This window comes from Enoplosus armatus, chromosome 13 (assembly GCF_043641665.1).
Source record: "Enoplosus armatus isolate fEnoArm2 chromosome 13, fEnoArm2.hap1, whole genome shotgun sequence".
NCBI lineage: Eukaryota > Metazoa > Chordata > Actinopteri > Centrarchiformes > Enoplosidae > Enoplosus > Enoplosus armatus.
Window position 1 is genome coordinate 23,775,280 of NC_092192.1, and position 16,897 is coordinate 23,792,176.

A 16,897-nucleotide genomic window follows, 5' to 3' on the forward strand; every position below is an offset into this window, starting at 1 on the left:
AACAGTGGGTTGAATAACTTTTAATAATTTACTAATAATTTTTGAAACTTAAATAATATTCAGTTTTTATTGACACTGTGTCAGAGAGACGTTAACTGAACCTGTCATATCTGAGGTTATGACAGCCAATTGGAAAGGGGTGTTCAAGTCCATCCATAACAGCTGAGGTGATTTGACTGTCCTGGGCTCTGTATTCATACCATCGAGGGTTCAAAACACAGCTGATGTTGGGACGGGCCGGTGGGTCTCGGGCTTAACGTCAACATTGACTATTTCAATATTCAACTAAGACCGAGATCTCTCCCGAAACTGACCTTTGAGTTACCTCAGTATAATCGTAGAAACGTGAATCATGGCTTTCGTTGCGGTCGGTTTGTGGGGGAAAACAAATGAAGTGCCGTAGGTTAGTGACGGCCCCTGTTACGACTGGGCCCATTTCCTTATTCTAAACGAGGATTTACAGCCGTAATAATTCAGCCAACAATGTAACTATGACTGTCCTAAAACTAAATTCATTGTTAACACAAAAAGTACTATTACTCGTATCTGCCACTGAACGCGATACCTTTTGTTGTGATTTGGCGCCATGGTCCACTTTCTGATTGGTGACAGGAAAAGGTAGCTGATCTATGCCAAAAAGGTTGCAAAATGCATGCAATACACATTTACGTCCTTAAATGCCTTCAAACTGTGAATCAGTTGAGCTTTATGCAATTAATAGTTCGTTTGCAGGCCCAGATATATAAAATCACGTTTGCGTCAAAGCACTCCTGTTTGTCATAATGCAGAACCCACTCTAACATGCCACTTAAACCCACTTTTCAGCCGATCCTAACGTTTAAAACGCCAATTGGTTTTCATTAAGTCCGGTGCAACAGTCCCCGGGGGCGGCTTGACACAGAGAAATTCTTTAACCGCTTGCAGAGAGGCTGTAAAAACACAACCAAAACACTGCAGACAGCGTGGTGTAAAAACATGACTAATTGGGAGCAGAAGTTGGCTGGATGGCACCCCAGCCGTAAAAACAGACTGAGGCTCGCGGATATTAGAGCAACGTGGAACTGGCGGAAAACTTGTGATGCGTTATTCCTCACTCAGAGCCATTAAGAAGAGACTATTCTGTCCTGCTGAAAGGATCCGACTCCTAATTACAGCCATACTTTCCCTTTTCTGACTCAACCACGCACGCGGGAAGACAAGACTTCCCTTTTTTCCGTGTGAGAATTAACTCGCGTTAAACTGAAAACGTATTGGTTTGTGTGTTCAGTGAATTCAAGAATTCCCTTTTCAACAGTCCATACACACACACTCACACACACACACACACGCACACACACACCAACACATTCCTTCTGGCTGCTTTATCTTAGCAGATGGATTAAAGCCCCAGTGGTCTGGACCTTATCATCGTCACGCGGAGAGAGACAGCAGGACAGGAACTAGACTCAGCAGGGTGAGCAAAGGTCTTCCCCCGGGCCCCCCCCCCCCCCCCATACTCGCTGGATGGACAAAGGAATATACCAGCCGTGTGTTAGTGTTAATGCAAGAGTAACAAGACACCCTGGAGCTGTAAATGGACTGACAACACGCAGTTAAACATGTTTGAAGCAGCTGAGCAGGGCGTGCTGAGATTTCAGGAGCCTGTCCTCTTTGTCAACTTACTAAGAAATGAAACGGAGACACTGTAATCATCCCCGGTCCCCGGTAGAACATTTGCTCCAGTGCTACAGGCTATGACTTTTGGGAAGTATAGCGCTACGTCAAAAAGTGCAATGATGAAGCAGCTTTAAAGATCAAGTTAGCCGAGGGGGGTAGAGCTACTTACCTACTTACACATATTCATGCTAAATGTTACATAACACGGCGTGTTAAAATGCCATCGTTATCAGCTAAATGTCGTGTTCATGTCATATGGACGTTGCTGCTGTTTTACTTCTAAACACCATCCACATCTTCATCCTCATGCTGCTGGGAATTCTTCTGAGAGCTCCAATGTTGGCGCTAAATAGCACGCTGGTCTACTGAAGTAGCACCGTGGAGCAACGTTTCGTTTGGAACCGTAACAGTGATATGTGTCGCAGGGTTGACGTATTTTTGTTGGCAAAACCGGAAGTTGGCATCGCCCCCGGTTCCCTCGACTAAAAGCCGATGGGACTTTTCCACAAGAGTTTACGATACTTTCATGATCTTTGAAGCGTAAATGGAATCGCCAGGAGTAAAAAGCTGACGTCAGGCTACGATAAACGAACTGCACCACGGTCGCATTCCTTCAATGCCACCACCTTGAAGCTTAACTTTTAAGAGCGTATAGATAGATACAGATATACAGACAGATATGGAGTATAAACACAAGGAGGCTGTGGAGGCAGACTGGTGAGTAGACAACTTTGCGTGTTCGGCGTGAAGACGTTTAATGTTCCCCGCGACAACCTCTGTAGTCTCATTTAGCCGCTTGTTAGCAACCCGCCTTTTTTTATGATGTGTAAAAGCTTCAGTAATTCACCAGTGGGGGCGTCCACTGAAGTATTTAATGTCGTAGAACAAAACGTTGAAATCTCTTAAGCTCGTGTTAACCAGAGACCTTATTTCAGGCATTGAACCAAAACCGCATTCAAAAAAACCCTACTGACTTCGAGGCGAGGGAACCGGAAGTGTTGGAAACGCTAAACTAATTTCCGAATTTTGGGACTCGTTCTTGAAGCACCCTATTGGTGGCGTGCTAAGCATCCCTGCTGACAGTTAACGGAGAACTTTTTATGCCCCACTAGTGGTAAAGATTTAAGCCTACCAATGAGGCTTGGGACTTTTAGTCTTGCTTAAAACGACGGAGCCCAGTTATCGAAGGAAGCAATCATGCTAAATCTGGTGGACCCCCCCCCCCTTCCATTGTTACACCCTGACTCCTGCACTGTAGACATTACTGGCATGCAGGCAACACTAACATTTGGAAACCTCTACGCTTGCTAACACATACTGTAAGCTGGCACACAGGAAGACTTCCCAGCATGTGAACACACACCAGAACACACATCCCCTGGCAAATGCGCAACGACCTCCCACTCCCCAACCCACTTGAACACACACACACACACATAAACACACAGAATGGCTGATCACAATTCCTGTCCTACATTCAGGCAGGTCTGACAGCAGGAGGCAGGTGGAGGTGGAGTGATTGGAACCAGATGAATGGTCAGACTAAAGCTTCCCAACGCAGCGCAACCCGTCTCCGTCTTCTCTCCTGTCATTTGCTTGACTTCCCTACACTTGGCGCTCTTTTCACATCTCACCGCCCGGGCCCTGCAGCAGATTAAAGCGACGCCAAGGACCGTGTTGCCAAATAGGCTGTGTGTGAGAGAGAGACAGAAAGATGGAAAACGTGGTCTGACAGTTTGCGTGTGCACGCATGAGCGCCAATGTGTTAAAAAGCTAGGCAAACCCGTGCAAAATCGTCCCAGGAGGAGCCGGAGACCAACACCCCCGACGTCAAGTCCTTCTGCATTCATTTTTAAGTTACATTTCGCAGCCGACACACCTGTCAATGCCTAATTAGTCGAATCGAGCAACAAAAGATACACGGAGAGGACTTTCTCCAGCGTCGTATCGTAACAAGTGGAACAGACGAGCCGAAATGATACCATTAAAAGTGGAACAGTGAACGCATTTGTCGATAATGAAAGAGAGCGGGGGGAGAATGTTGAATGGTGAAGGATTGTAGCAAAAGGCGCCCATCTTCTCCAGTGACTGTTCATGTTTATGGTAAAAAGTTCTAATCTCCAAATTAGTTCCACCCATTTCTTTTCAACCTAATCTCCCCCTGTCCTCCTTTTCTTCCGCCTGTGATTAAAATGCATACCTGATCTATTTTCATTAAACTCTGGAGAGGGGTGGGGTGGGATGGGAGGGGGGTTGACGTCCCCATGCTATCTAAGCACTTAGGGTATTATAGGCACTTGTAATGTAATCGATGCATCAGCACTTTTATGCTGGAGACAACACTTTGGAGTCCAAAAGTAAGTGGATTTTCCTTCAGCACCAGGACGTAAAACCTTCATCGCTTGGCTTTGTGGCGACTATCTCTCCGCAGCACTTAAGAGGAGAGAAAAACGAGTATGGCGCCAAAAAAAAAAAAAAAAAAAAAGATGGATGAAAATGAAAATGAAGAGGCCATCTGAGGTGAGATCAGCAACACAGAGCGAGATAGAAGTCAAAGCACAATGGAATTAATATTGCGTGTGTACCTGGTGAGGTGATGAGCGCCTGACACTACCGCCATCTACAGGCAAAGGTGAATATCGTCCTACAGGTAAAGGCAGCAAAGTTTTCCGTTGCTTAAAAGTGACACAAAGCGTTTTAAATGATACAAACCAGAAACACAGTGGGGGGGGGGGCAAGCTAATGACAAAATCAAAGAAAAACTGTTGGATTTTAACTGTGCCGTGTCAACTTTGATAAAAAAATTATTATTAATTAATTATTAATTATTATTATTAAGTAATCTTGGATGAAACCAAACGAAACTAACTATAGGTTCAGACTATTAGCATGTGCAAAAGAGAAAGAAGGAATCGATTAGCAATGTTCAAACTACTACTGCTTATGAACAATGTGGGTAGACTGTGACCCTGGCTTAAATATTAAATGAATTAGAGGGTGGGGGGGGTAAGGACTTTGAGTAAGGAGATCAGTGGGTGGGGAAAGAGGGCGGAGAGTACAAAACAAACCAGAGCAGCCCCTGAAACAGAATCCCATCAGTGGCAATCCATCAGACTGGTGGGGGGAGAGAGAAGAGAAAGGGGGGAAGGGGGCACACAATCAGCCTTCACACAACCGCTGTGAAAGCGTCATTGATCTTTTGATTCTTTCAACAAATTATGCGTTCGGCTGCGTAACCACCCCTAAACAGTTACCAACAGCTCACCTGGGAAGCGCCTATCTCGCAAGCCGTGCCAAATGTATTTCGTAGCTGTGTGTTTTTGGAAGCCCCCTGCGGTGTCAACTTGAATTTGTATCAGCAAATTGCAGCGCAGGATGAGCGGAAGATGGGGCCGGGCCAGGTATTAGCCATTTGTCAGTCTGATGAGGCGGAAATACAGCCGCCGAATTCAAAGATCCTCGTTGTGACAGCATCCATGCATATCAGAGATGTGAAACTTCCCCTGGCAGCGCAGAGGAGAATGTTGAGCAGGAACCCTGTCAAAAATCATAGTTTCTTCAGTGCGATGGCGTACTGTAAATCTTACAAATGCAAACCACGAATCTGCCTTCCTTTTCTGCTGGTGCGGAACATGTGAGGCGTTTCCATTCGTCTGCCATCATCTTCTTTCTCCAACTTCCTCCGGAGCTCCCAGCTTCCCCCCCGCAGGGTGTCTGCAGCGAATGTGCAGTGACGAGCAGCAGTCACTGGTGTGTTTACAACATGCTCTTAAGGTCAGACCTGGGGCCAAACAACCCAAAAGGGTCAAACATCCACCAGAAATACTTAATGAGCTGACAAGGAAGCCCGCTTAGTGCCCCTTTGATAATTGCAACAGCCTCACAGAGAAAAAGAAAGTGAAATGCTTAAGGCAGAAACAGTGAGGCTGATAGCGAAGTTTGTTAACCATAGGGATGTCGACGCTACTTTTCTCTTTGAACAAAATGTGGCGGCGTCAATTTGTTAATGCTTTCACAGAGACTAAAGCTGGATCTATGGTCGCCGTAGCATCTCTGGCGCGAGGGTCCATGCGGCCAAAAAGACGTCACCGTGCCACGCCGAAGGCAATCTGTCACGGTTAATACACACCTAAGCACCGGTCCAGTTGAATCAAAGTTGAATCTGAAATACCTGAAAAATGGGGGGGGGGGGGGCGCTTGAATGAATGTACAGAGAATCCAGAATGTACCGTCCTGAACTGAAAGTGTTTCTCTCTGACATGTAACACAAAGGCCTGTTAAATGTGTCCGAGCTTACATGAGAGGTTCAGCGTTGTAGTAAAATAAACACAGGGAATCAACAGACGTAACAGCATTGACTATGAGGTTGTACAGGACGGTTTTCCTAAGTAAGGACTGCTGGGGTGACACATCTTTCAGGCTTTGAATCATTTGTAATAATTTTCAGATGATGCGACAATATGTATGTGACAGTGTGTACATAACACGTAACACTGTGGTGAGGGGGGAGATGTCTGAGAGTGCCACTGAAATCTGCCGTTGACCCCTGTGGATGACCTATATATCCACTTTAAACATAACCTTATCTTCTCTCCCCACCACCACCCTCCAGTCCTTCTCTCCCCACCAGCCATAATTCTTCCGCTCAGTGTTCCACTTCCATAATATTTCCTTCTCCCGCCTCATGCATCCATTACTGATCCAAACTTTGTTTGTCCAACTTTTTCCTTTAATTTCCACACACGTAGGACCTGTTCGTGGGAAGAAATGTTGTGGAATGTGGGTTAGGGTTAGGGTTACGAATTTCTGCTTCTACAGAGTAAAAGGATGATCAAATCAGAGACAGAGAGATCAGAGACACCTTCCTTTCCTTTGCACTTCAAGCGATAGGCTACTCCATCCCCTGTAGGCTTTAAAGGTGGACGTTTGTAGCACTCTGGCACCGAGACTGAGGTAATGGATTGCATAGTGACCAGTGTTCACAATTAAAAGCATCAAAACATTCATTGCAACGTCGACCTCTGTCGTCAGCACCATAATCCACTTCTTCGTCGTCCATCTAGCCATTCAGTAGGCTAGACAGAGGAACTTTTCCATCATTGGCGAGCAGCTAAAACAAATATTATTAATACCCACCAGCTCCTGGGGGACAACTACAGCACCCCTCATCAAGCTAATGACCCAGAGGCAAAGGTGGACACCTATATGATAGACAACCCCCCCCCCCCATTGGATCCTCTTGATTCGTGGAAAGTATGCAGACGTTCTTCCCGACGCCGGCCGCACTAGCGAGGCACTAGCGAGGCACTATCTCTGCGTTCCCCTGGACATCGGTACCACCTGAGCCGGTATTCTCACAGTCAGACTAACGCACGTGGGCACGTCTGCTATTTCGGAATAAAAACCAGCAGACAAGCTGTCCGCGAGTCAGGTAGGCCTTGCCTTTATTTTTAGGACTACCTGAGGTCTGAGAAATGCGACTACAAGTTGGTAGTTCGTCCATTCTAAATAGCCACGTTTTAATCTTGTCAGTTAGCAGCTAATGATCGGTTAACGAGGGTCTGCTATCGGTCAGACAAAAAATCGAAATCAAAATTAGCATCCCTAATAGCCACATTTTTATGAGAAACGTTTTGCTGTGCACAATAAAGCTATTCAATAAAATCAAACCTCCATATGCCTTTGTGGACCAACCAACCGACGCTACCGAAACAGAACGCCTCTGAAGGATTTCACTGTGCTTCACTGTGTGACCTCCGATTGTATCTCATTGATCCGTCCCTTCAGTATTTATGTGATCTGGCAGCAGAGCCAGCTGTAAGGTCTGTTTAGAATTCAGAGGCTTCTAATGAGGACAGCCATGACATGTCAGTGCCACACTGACATCACCATCATCACTGCAATCATCGCCGCTGCTGTTTCCCCATCGGTGCAACAGACTTAGTCATAGCCCTGTCACTGTCTTGTCACACAACCCAAGAAGAATTTGCCCTTGGTCAGAGGTCACAAAGAGCCGCTTCCAATGGCATGATAGGCTGACATGATGAGCCTGCGATCAGGTTTGATGATAACAGGGAAGGGAGAATGACCCTTTGAATGGGTGATTCTTTCTAAACAATTTCTCAGTGGGTAAAGATGTCCGCAGGTCAATACAGAATTAGGTTGTCTTCGTGCTGTGTGTCTGGCTCAGGTGAAGGCGGAACAAAGTGGTTTCCAAAGTCAGACTTTAAAGAGTGGTGCACGTGACTGCAGCGCCGCTCGGTCACTTTGTGAGGCAACCAATCGCAGCAGAGAGGGCTTTTCTCGGAGTAGGCAGTCGACTGGCTTCTCTTGTCTCTGGAGGCACAAGCAGCCACATCCGTGTGTCAAGCATGGCAGCCAGACGTTCAGAGAAATATTAAAACAGCGGTGCCTGCAGCATGCATGGATGTATCTGTTGTGAAAGCCATCGACGTACGTCAGGTGTTTTGCAGTGAAAATACTACACATTGTTCTGTACACACTCCCTCAGGCATGCCAATACGGAAGGACAATCACAGCCTTGTAAAACCAGACCATGGCTGTATTGGAAACCGCCTACTATACTAGCAGTACGTACTGATTTGCCCAAAGTGTAGCATGTAGTAATATGCAGTATGCAAACAAAATCAATATATATATAATACGCAGTATGTTCAAAAACACCCGGATGTTGTACCGCTTCGGAAAGAATCTCCAGTATGCATCGGAGGGAGGTGGCTTGCCATTACCGTTACGCAGTCCACCAAAATCTGTTGGCGTCACCACCTGCAAAACTACACCAGGCTTGGGTGAGTAGCTACCAGGGGCGATCCTACTCGTGGGAGGTTCTCCTGCACTCTGCGCTATGATGGAGGTAGGCCTCCGGCAGATCCTCACGGATCGCGCATCAAAAGCTTGCCGGAGGACATTAGAGCTCCACGTCGACGGCGATCGCGGAGAAGAGGCCGGAGAGGAGGCGCACCGGGAAAACATCTGTTGAGTCTGCTGAGTCCAGTGTTCACAATCAGTGTTCTTTGGATGATGATGTGACTAAACACATATAAACAATCCACAATTCAAACATCCATTAATAATAGGGTAGCAAAGTAAAATGTATTCAGAACCTACAGAGAATTACCACCTGACTTTGCATCCCCCCTCTGCTTTTTAAGCCAACTTGGTGGATGATGCTGAGTCTCTGTTGCCCCCCGAGTGGAACTAAAAAAACAAAACAAATGATTGCAGGAAACATTGTGGTAATGAGAAATGACGCAAGTAATTTAGGAGCAGCGTAGCTATGGCTGCACCTGCTTTTTTGTTGTAAGTAGTTGCATATTCCTTGACATGATCTCAGTTTTCTCAATTATACCTTTTACATGCTATGTTTTCAACATAATTTAACGTAACAATATGCCGATAAAACAGACCAACCTCAGTGTGAAGTCCGCAGAATTTTTTTTTCCCCTCACAATTTAACCTTGAAATGTCACCGATCGAGGGTTCAAGATGTCACGGCGTAAAAACAGAGTCACGTTGAGTGCCGCGGTCGACTCCCATCAAACTTAGGAAGGTCTGCAACCTCGTATTTACATTTGCAGCCTTTAAAATGCTTCATTGAGCACATTTGTGTTTTTGACAGTGAAGGAAACGTCATTTTTCGCATTCCGATTTGTACATGTTTTTTAAGAGCGGTACATAAAGGCAAGATCCGAAGTATTTAAAAATGGCCAAAATAGCCCGAGACCTCTCAGTTCATCTACATCACCCGTAAATTACAGCTGACTCCGACAGGCACAAACCCTACCCCCAACTTCTGCAAAACTTCTGAGAGCAAAAAAGTAGTTTGTTCCCCGACTGACAGTTTGCAGCCCAGCCCGGAGCGAGAGAACTGAGCGCTCTCGATGTGATTTCAGTCCACCCGGAGATGAGGAGGGAGGTTTTCTCACGGCTCTCTGTCTGGCATGAGAAATGCTGACGTGGGCTTGAACCTGCTGGTGCTGGTGGGGGGGGGGGCAGTTTGACATGAAGGGGAACGAGCGCGGAAGAGACGCTCATCTCAAAGCGTCTTAATGATGCGGCTGCGAGGTGGCCTCCTGTTTTCCCCTTCCCTTCCCTACATTTACCACGATGAGCTATAATGTACATATAACATACTATACAGCCTCTGAGCTATTTCGCTTTCAGCTGACAGTAATATGCCCGGATCCCATTGAAGGTTTCCCACAGAATTGCAAGTTTGAATATCAAATAAGTCGCCGTGTTTGGCAGCAAGCGGCAGAACAAATGGCTGTAACAGTAATATTTCGGAGGCACTGATGTGCTAACTGTTTCCAGATGGAAGGAAAAAAAGGGGATTCAGAGGGATTCGCTATCTAGACAAAGATGATTTGGACAGACGGCGCTCCCTTTCACTTGGATATAATTGGAGCGAGAGGACACAGACAAAAGCAGCGCCGAGCGCGCCCAGTGGAACAATGGTGGCTGACGCGTTTGTGCTGTAGAATAGAGCTGATGAGCTTTTGGCTTCTCTTTCGGGAAGAGATCACTCTGCGTTTCAAAAGGTGACCGCTTTGGGAGGGCGTTTTGTTCTGACTTTTGGGGTCGGGGGGGGCAGCGCCCGTGACTGCGGTGGGTTTCCCATAACAAGCAGACATGAAACAATTGAGAGATTTCATTCTAGGCTTTTAGCTTAGTCACAGTTAGAGTCCTGTTTGTCTCCCAAAAAAAATGCAGTTCAAAGGAAAAGACCAAAAACCAACAATGTTAAAGTCTGGACGCCAAACAAACAAAAAAAAACAAAGCACATATCAAATAAATTGGGATCGTTTCTGTCATTTCAGGGCGCTCTCATCCCGCTGATGTTTGTTCGAGTGTTTCTTTTTCTGATACGTTTGGTTTTAATCAGTTATTTGAAGCTATAAAAACGGGGCGAGACGTCATGATTGATAGGTGAGACTGACTGTGGTGTGCTCGCAATTGGGTCGGGCGGGTGTATGGGTGGGACCTCGATACTGCGGCTCAAATGAAATTTATTAGGAAATGGCTGGTCCGAAGCTTTAAAGACAATGAGAATAATGGCAGTTGGCAGCCATCAAAACACCGTAATTGCCTCTATTTTTCTATGGTTGGAACACACTTTTTCAGGCCACTTTCAAGTGTTACTACTGTGTGTAGTGGTATAGGACGTTCTGCCAGTAACCCACAGCCAGCGTCTGACCTTTTCTCATTTATTGTTTGGACTCAGCAGGACGCCTCATGCTAGCTGGAGGCTTCATTTTTTTCCCCTCCCCACCAACGACTGCGTAATGGCAACCGTCCCCTCTTTTATCCTCCTCCTTCAGCTCTGACCCCCCCATCCACCCATCCACCCGTCGCTGCTGCCGTCCTTCTCCCCCCCCCCCCCCCCCCCCCTCCCTCCCTGAGTTATAGGCCCATAAATCGCTCCATTTCCAAGTCTCAGCATTTCTCGCTTGGCCCGCTGACCCTTCTTTATTACTTGTGAACCCCGCCGTCAGTAAATTTGATCAGCCGCATCCTGACTGTGTGTATGATTCATTTCTCACCTCTAGCAAAGATCAATCTAAAGGCTTTCAGTTATTCAATAAAGGGGCGTTCTTTGGAGGAAAAGGTGTGTCAGTGTTTGTAAAATTAAAAAAAAAAAAAAAAAAAAAAAGATTCAATAAAATCTGTTTGAAAAATAAAAATGTTTCTCTTTGTCCCGGTCTCTCACTCACACACACACACACACACACACACACATTCATTTTCTCTCTTGAATATTCCCTGGCAACCCCAAAGTTGAAACTGAACCAGTAGTGACACTTGCTGGTGCTGCAATGCAGTCTGGGAGGTAGGGAAATCGAGAGGAGAGGCAAAAAAAAGAAAAAAGAAAAAAGAAAAGATGGGATGGGAAATGAGAGTGAAGTAAAATTGAAGAGGATGGTAGACAGGTTTTCATAAGTTTGTACGTGTGTGTGTGTGTGTGTGTGTGTCAGAGATGGATGCCCCTGTAGTGCAACCCCGCTGACACACGACAGTGTTTGACACTAAAAGCGATCTGACTCTTTGCCATGTCAGCTGTACGCCAGTGTCTGCACGCTGCGCAGGACAAAAGGAGAATAGTTTTTCCATTCAAGGCTGCATATATGGTATTCAGCATTTGTCTGTGACAACAAACCAACCTCAGTCCAAAGACTATTTAACCTAGAAACATCACCAATCACGTCGGCGCGATCGAGGGTTCAAGACGTCATGGCACAAAACACAACACGAGTCGCGTTCAGCGCTGCCGTCGACTTCTATCAAACTTAGGAAGGTTTGCAGCCTCGTGTTTACATTTGCAAACCTATAAAATGCTTCATTCAGCATGTTTGTGGGTTGGACAGTAAAAGACACATTTTTTAGGGTGGTGTATATAGGCAAGATCCAAAGTATTAAAAAACAGCCAAAATAGCACGAGACCTGTCACAGAATTGACTCTAATGAATGAAAGAAAGTGTGAAAATAGCTGAGTCCCCCGGTATCAGTTTCTAGTCTTTGGCTGTGGACTACTGTCATATTACCAAATGTTAATTGGACAGTAGTAAATCACAGTGCGACTGCTTTACTGCAATCACTGCAGGCTAGGGGTGCGCATCTCTCCCTTATAAGACGATCCGATACATATCGAGATACATGGGCTACGATACGATTCAGGGGCGATACATTTGAAGACAGGACGATTCAGTGCGATACGATGCGATCTGATACAGTTCTTAACATTTGTTTAATGTAGGCATTAAAGCCAATTCCATTAAAGTATATCGCTAACCTTCAAATGGATACTGTATATTTCATGAAAGACCAGGGAATCCCAACAGATTATGTAACAACAAGCAATGTTCAAAATGCGACTAAGCGTTAGTTGCCGACGTGTTTCCTCAAACAAGACTCCAAAGACGAATCAGATGGGTATGTTTTGACGAAAAAGCAACTTAGGGTTCAGTAACTTGCTCAAGACCACATAAAACGTAATACCCACATAGGTTTCACCATGCCGTCTCGCCAGGTGACTGTTGAGATATGTCGTGCTGCCGCGGTACTTCAGCACTGTTTTACAGACCGTACAAATGGCCAGACGTTGGTCCAATTTTCCGTACTTCTTATAAGATGCAAACGTCTTCCAAACTTTAGATTTGACAGATACGCTAACGTTACTCGGCATGGCGGCGCAGCGGTTAGCGCTGTCGCACGGGAGGTAAAGCGTCATGTCGAAGTGTCCTTGAGCAAGTAACGGAACCCTAAGTTGCTCCCGATGGAGACCAGCACCTTGCATGGCAGCTCTGTCGCCATTGGTGTGTGCATGGGTGAATGAGAGTTAGCTGTAAAGTGCTTTGGGAACCATGAAGGTTGAAAAGCGCTATATAAGTGAGATCATTTACCATTACTCTCGCGTTTACGTCTGACCTTTTTACGAGAGTGGAGAGTCTGTGCCGAATTAGCATCAAATCTTCAGTCGGCCGATTCAAAACTTTAGAATGGGGCCACCGAGCGGTTCATGGTATGTTTAGATCGATCAGGGGGTCCGCATACCGATGTGGTCGCATCTCTAACGTTAAAGCTGGAATCCGATTTGCATCGGTGAATTGTTACACCCCTACTGGATGCCTCAGAGAAACAAATCCTGAGGATTGCCGCAAACACATTGTGATCTATAAGTTGCTTCGCCCTCCTGCACCACCGGTCTCCACGTTTCTGTCCTGTTAAGCACCCTCGTGAACCTTCCTTTAAAGTTTGCGCTTTGCTGCAGTTTCAGTCCTTTTTGAATGACACTGATTTCCCACTGCAGTTTTAGCATACACATCCCAAACACCTCAGTCTCCAGCAAGCACTGGCACTGCTGTTACACCAGGAAAGGACTCCCTGCTATAAATCTCCGACAGATGGAATGTGAACTATAAAAGAACAGACTCTGTTTTTAAGTCATTCACGCCATTGCTGTTGCTTGCTTTTGCTGTCGTGCCAGTGACGATCCTTCCTGGAGGTCCTGTGTCACCCTGGATGTGTACATATTGCCCATCACTGTGTATTTTAATCAGGCTGCTGAAAATTGACCGTCATGTTAATGGTGCGTATCCATCAAAAAGGCCACGGCATTTCACTCTTGTCAGCACGGGGTGCGTACGTACGCGCTGCCTGGGAATTGACATACAGATGCGAGGCGCACACACTCTTTTGATAGACGTGCCCATAGATCAGAGCCCACCCTGGGCTGTACTGGTAGGCCATCCCAGGAGAGACAGGCCCACCCCCTTATTTAGCTTTGCTGAGGATATAAATAAAATAAAAAGATTTATTATTATAGCAACAACACCCAAGAGGGAGTTCATTCCTTTGAAATACGAGATGAAAGCTACTTCCAACTACCTCGCTAGTTAGCCTTCCATCTAATCCATTAAGCCTGGGCTCAAAAAAAGGCGGGTTGGTTGGCGGCATATGCCAAAGATATAAAATAATCATCAGTGGTGTCATCCGCTAACGCTCCTACATAACCAAAAGGTGATTAATGTTAATAATGCATGTGAGAGGGAGAGGATGTGGTCACAGGAGCGTTTGCTTTACTACTTGTCCCGAACCACAAGTTCTCTTAAGGCCAACTTCTCTGGCACTGTCGGAGGACCACAGTATCTGCCAGGTCACCCCACTCTCCAATGGGCCTTCCAAAGGGTGAAATATGCTCAGCGTCAGGGGCCTTTTAGGTACACAAAATTAAAAGATTGTCAACCATTGTATACATGCCCGAGGACAACACATGGAAATTAGCACTGTGCTACATCTGGCACAATACATTTATTGTACACTGTCCCGGTTTTAAATAAACCAATAACGTGAGCACATTACGAGAAAACAGTCAACTTCAAAGGTCTGACTGGAGTCACTGGAGAGACGGAGAAAACAGCATTTCCACCGGCTCAGAAACACTCCACTGCATTTGTTAAGACTCAGAGACAGCGGCGCTGCTTCATTAAATCCTGCAGAACCTCCGTACATGTAAATTATTTAAATTATTACACTAAAAATAAGAGATAATTTCCTCGGAAGAGGTTCAAAAATGCAAGCCCTACTGAAGCCCTGTGCGAGACGTGGGCCTGATGAGTCTCCTTTGATCATTGCTGGCATGCTTGATGATAATGAGGGGAGATGCATCCTTTGCTGCGAAGATGGAGGCCCGGATAAACATTTAAAATTCAACAAATTAGCTAATCAGCTAAACAGACAAAGCAGATATGCAGAGCGTATCTCCTTTGCCACAGTGATGTTCTGCATCTTCGTTTCCAATGTTTTTTTTGGACGGTAACGAGGAGTTTTCGGCAGCCTGAAATAGACTGAAAAACATTGCGCGTGTGCACCTTTCCTTTCGCCTTTGTTGCTTTTTATACATTTGCGATGTACTTTATGGACATATAATGTTCCCTAATGGTAAACTTTCGAATACATTCTCTAAAACAGCTTCAATGCGAGAAATCACAGTTAATTTCCTGCTTCCATAAGCCGAACTTAACAACATGGTTTTATATCGCAACCATGATGACGAAGCTCCCCTAACCTTGAAGGAGTAGTAATTTTAACCCCGAAGCCCAGCCTTTCCTTAACCTTAACTAAGTACTTATTTTAACCCAAACCATCATCTTTCACCTAAACCCGAACCAAGAAGGTGTGTTTGTGCCTAATCAAACCTGAACCGTAGAGCTGTCACATCATGAATTCATCATCATTTTTGCTTTGCCAAATAAGCTTCCCAAAATATGCCACAGTATGTTCCCTGTAAACATGCAGGGTTGCTGCAGTCAATCATATTGCTGCTGCCGAAAAGGACTGCAGCTAAGCGGGGGGGGGGCTGCCCTATAAATGCATATAAAAATCATGGTCAGTCGAGTGTTGGGGTTTCCGCATTGGCCATTGCTCTTTCAAAATGCAAACATGAACAATTGTTTGTATTTTGTCTGCCAGTCAGTAGCATGATTTGCGATTGCTAGAGGCAAAGGCAATTACAGAACAATCCAATTGCATATGGATGAAAGCATGCCATGGAGAAGGCAGCTACCAAACAAAGAAATTTAGAAAAAAGATCCCAGGCAAGACATAGAGAGCATTCCGATGAATCAAATAAAGGTAGAACGGATGAGAGCTTATTCTAACTGCAGCAAATTTGGAGGACCTCCATGAAGAGGCTCCCTCTCTATCATCTTGTGGAAATGAAGGCATTCTGCAAGAGATATTGATGGAATAACGATAAAAAATTATAACCCGGAATGGATCAAAGCATGGACATGTTTGGATTATTATGCAGTAATCGCCTCCGTCACAGACTATAACACGAAGGATTAAGGGAGTAAGGAACAATTGAATATATTAGAAAATCTTTAGGAAATCAAAAATGCACATTGTTAAAGATGCTTATGTGACAAACAGAAAGGCTGGAGAATACTACAAACTAGTCCCTTTCTTTCTTTTTCTTCTTTAAACAAATATCAGAACACAGGAGACAGGACTTTAATGAAGTTACAGTTCTCTGTTGACTGTGGAGATGGAGGCGCTGGATCAAGTAAAAGCCATGTTGTTGATGTCCTCACATAATTGTTAGAAACAAATATTCGGAAACAGAGATGATCCAAATCCTACATCGTAAAATTGGCTTTGACGGGCAATGCTGCATTCATTATCAAACACCAGACCATTCATTCAGATTCCCAATTGCCTTTCAACAATGACCTAATATCGATGGGTGACATAATTAGGGATAAAAGAACTACAAAACCTATGACCAATCACTATCAACCAAATCCGTCTGGTAAAATCAGACTCCATTTTAGACCTTCCAAAGACATCCTCTCAAAACATTTTTCCATTTGGAGGCGTTACATGTATTGTATTTGGAGATAGCCTACGAATAAAACCTCCTCTTGGTGTTTTGATATTCAATCCAAGCAAAGATGAGAACTCACAAATGGCACATGCAATTGATGATCCCCTCTGGAAAAATGCTGAAGTCATATCTATGAAAACAAACCACAGACAGGGTGAGGAGGGACAATATGCTAGGACACAGAGGATATAACACTTTTGAAAACCAGAATACACGCCAGAAATTGCTCTCTTGATTCCACAATCAGTCCATACTGTTCGCATGCTACAGTGACAAGCAGAACAAGAACAAAGTTTATGATCAAACAAGATGCTTCAGGAATGATTAAAAACACAC

At 45.1% G+C, this 16,897-nt stretch overlaps 1 protein-coding gene across 1 annotated transcript in view; it reads right to left on the reverse strand.

Moving 5' to 3' along the window:
- LOC139295533 (CXADR-like membrane protein) overlaps positions 1 to 16,897 on the reverse strand; it is a 33,862-nt gene that overhangs the window by 13,853 nt on the left and 3,112 nt on the right. The window contains exon 2 of the mRNA XM_070917727.1: positions 981 to 1,061. Within this exon, the coding sequence (XP_070773828.1) occupies positions 981 to 1,061 (81 nt within the window). The remainder of the gene's footprint in view (positions 1 to 980; positions 1,062 to 16,897) is intronic.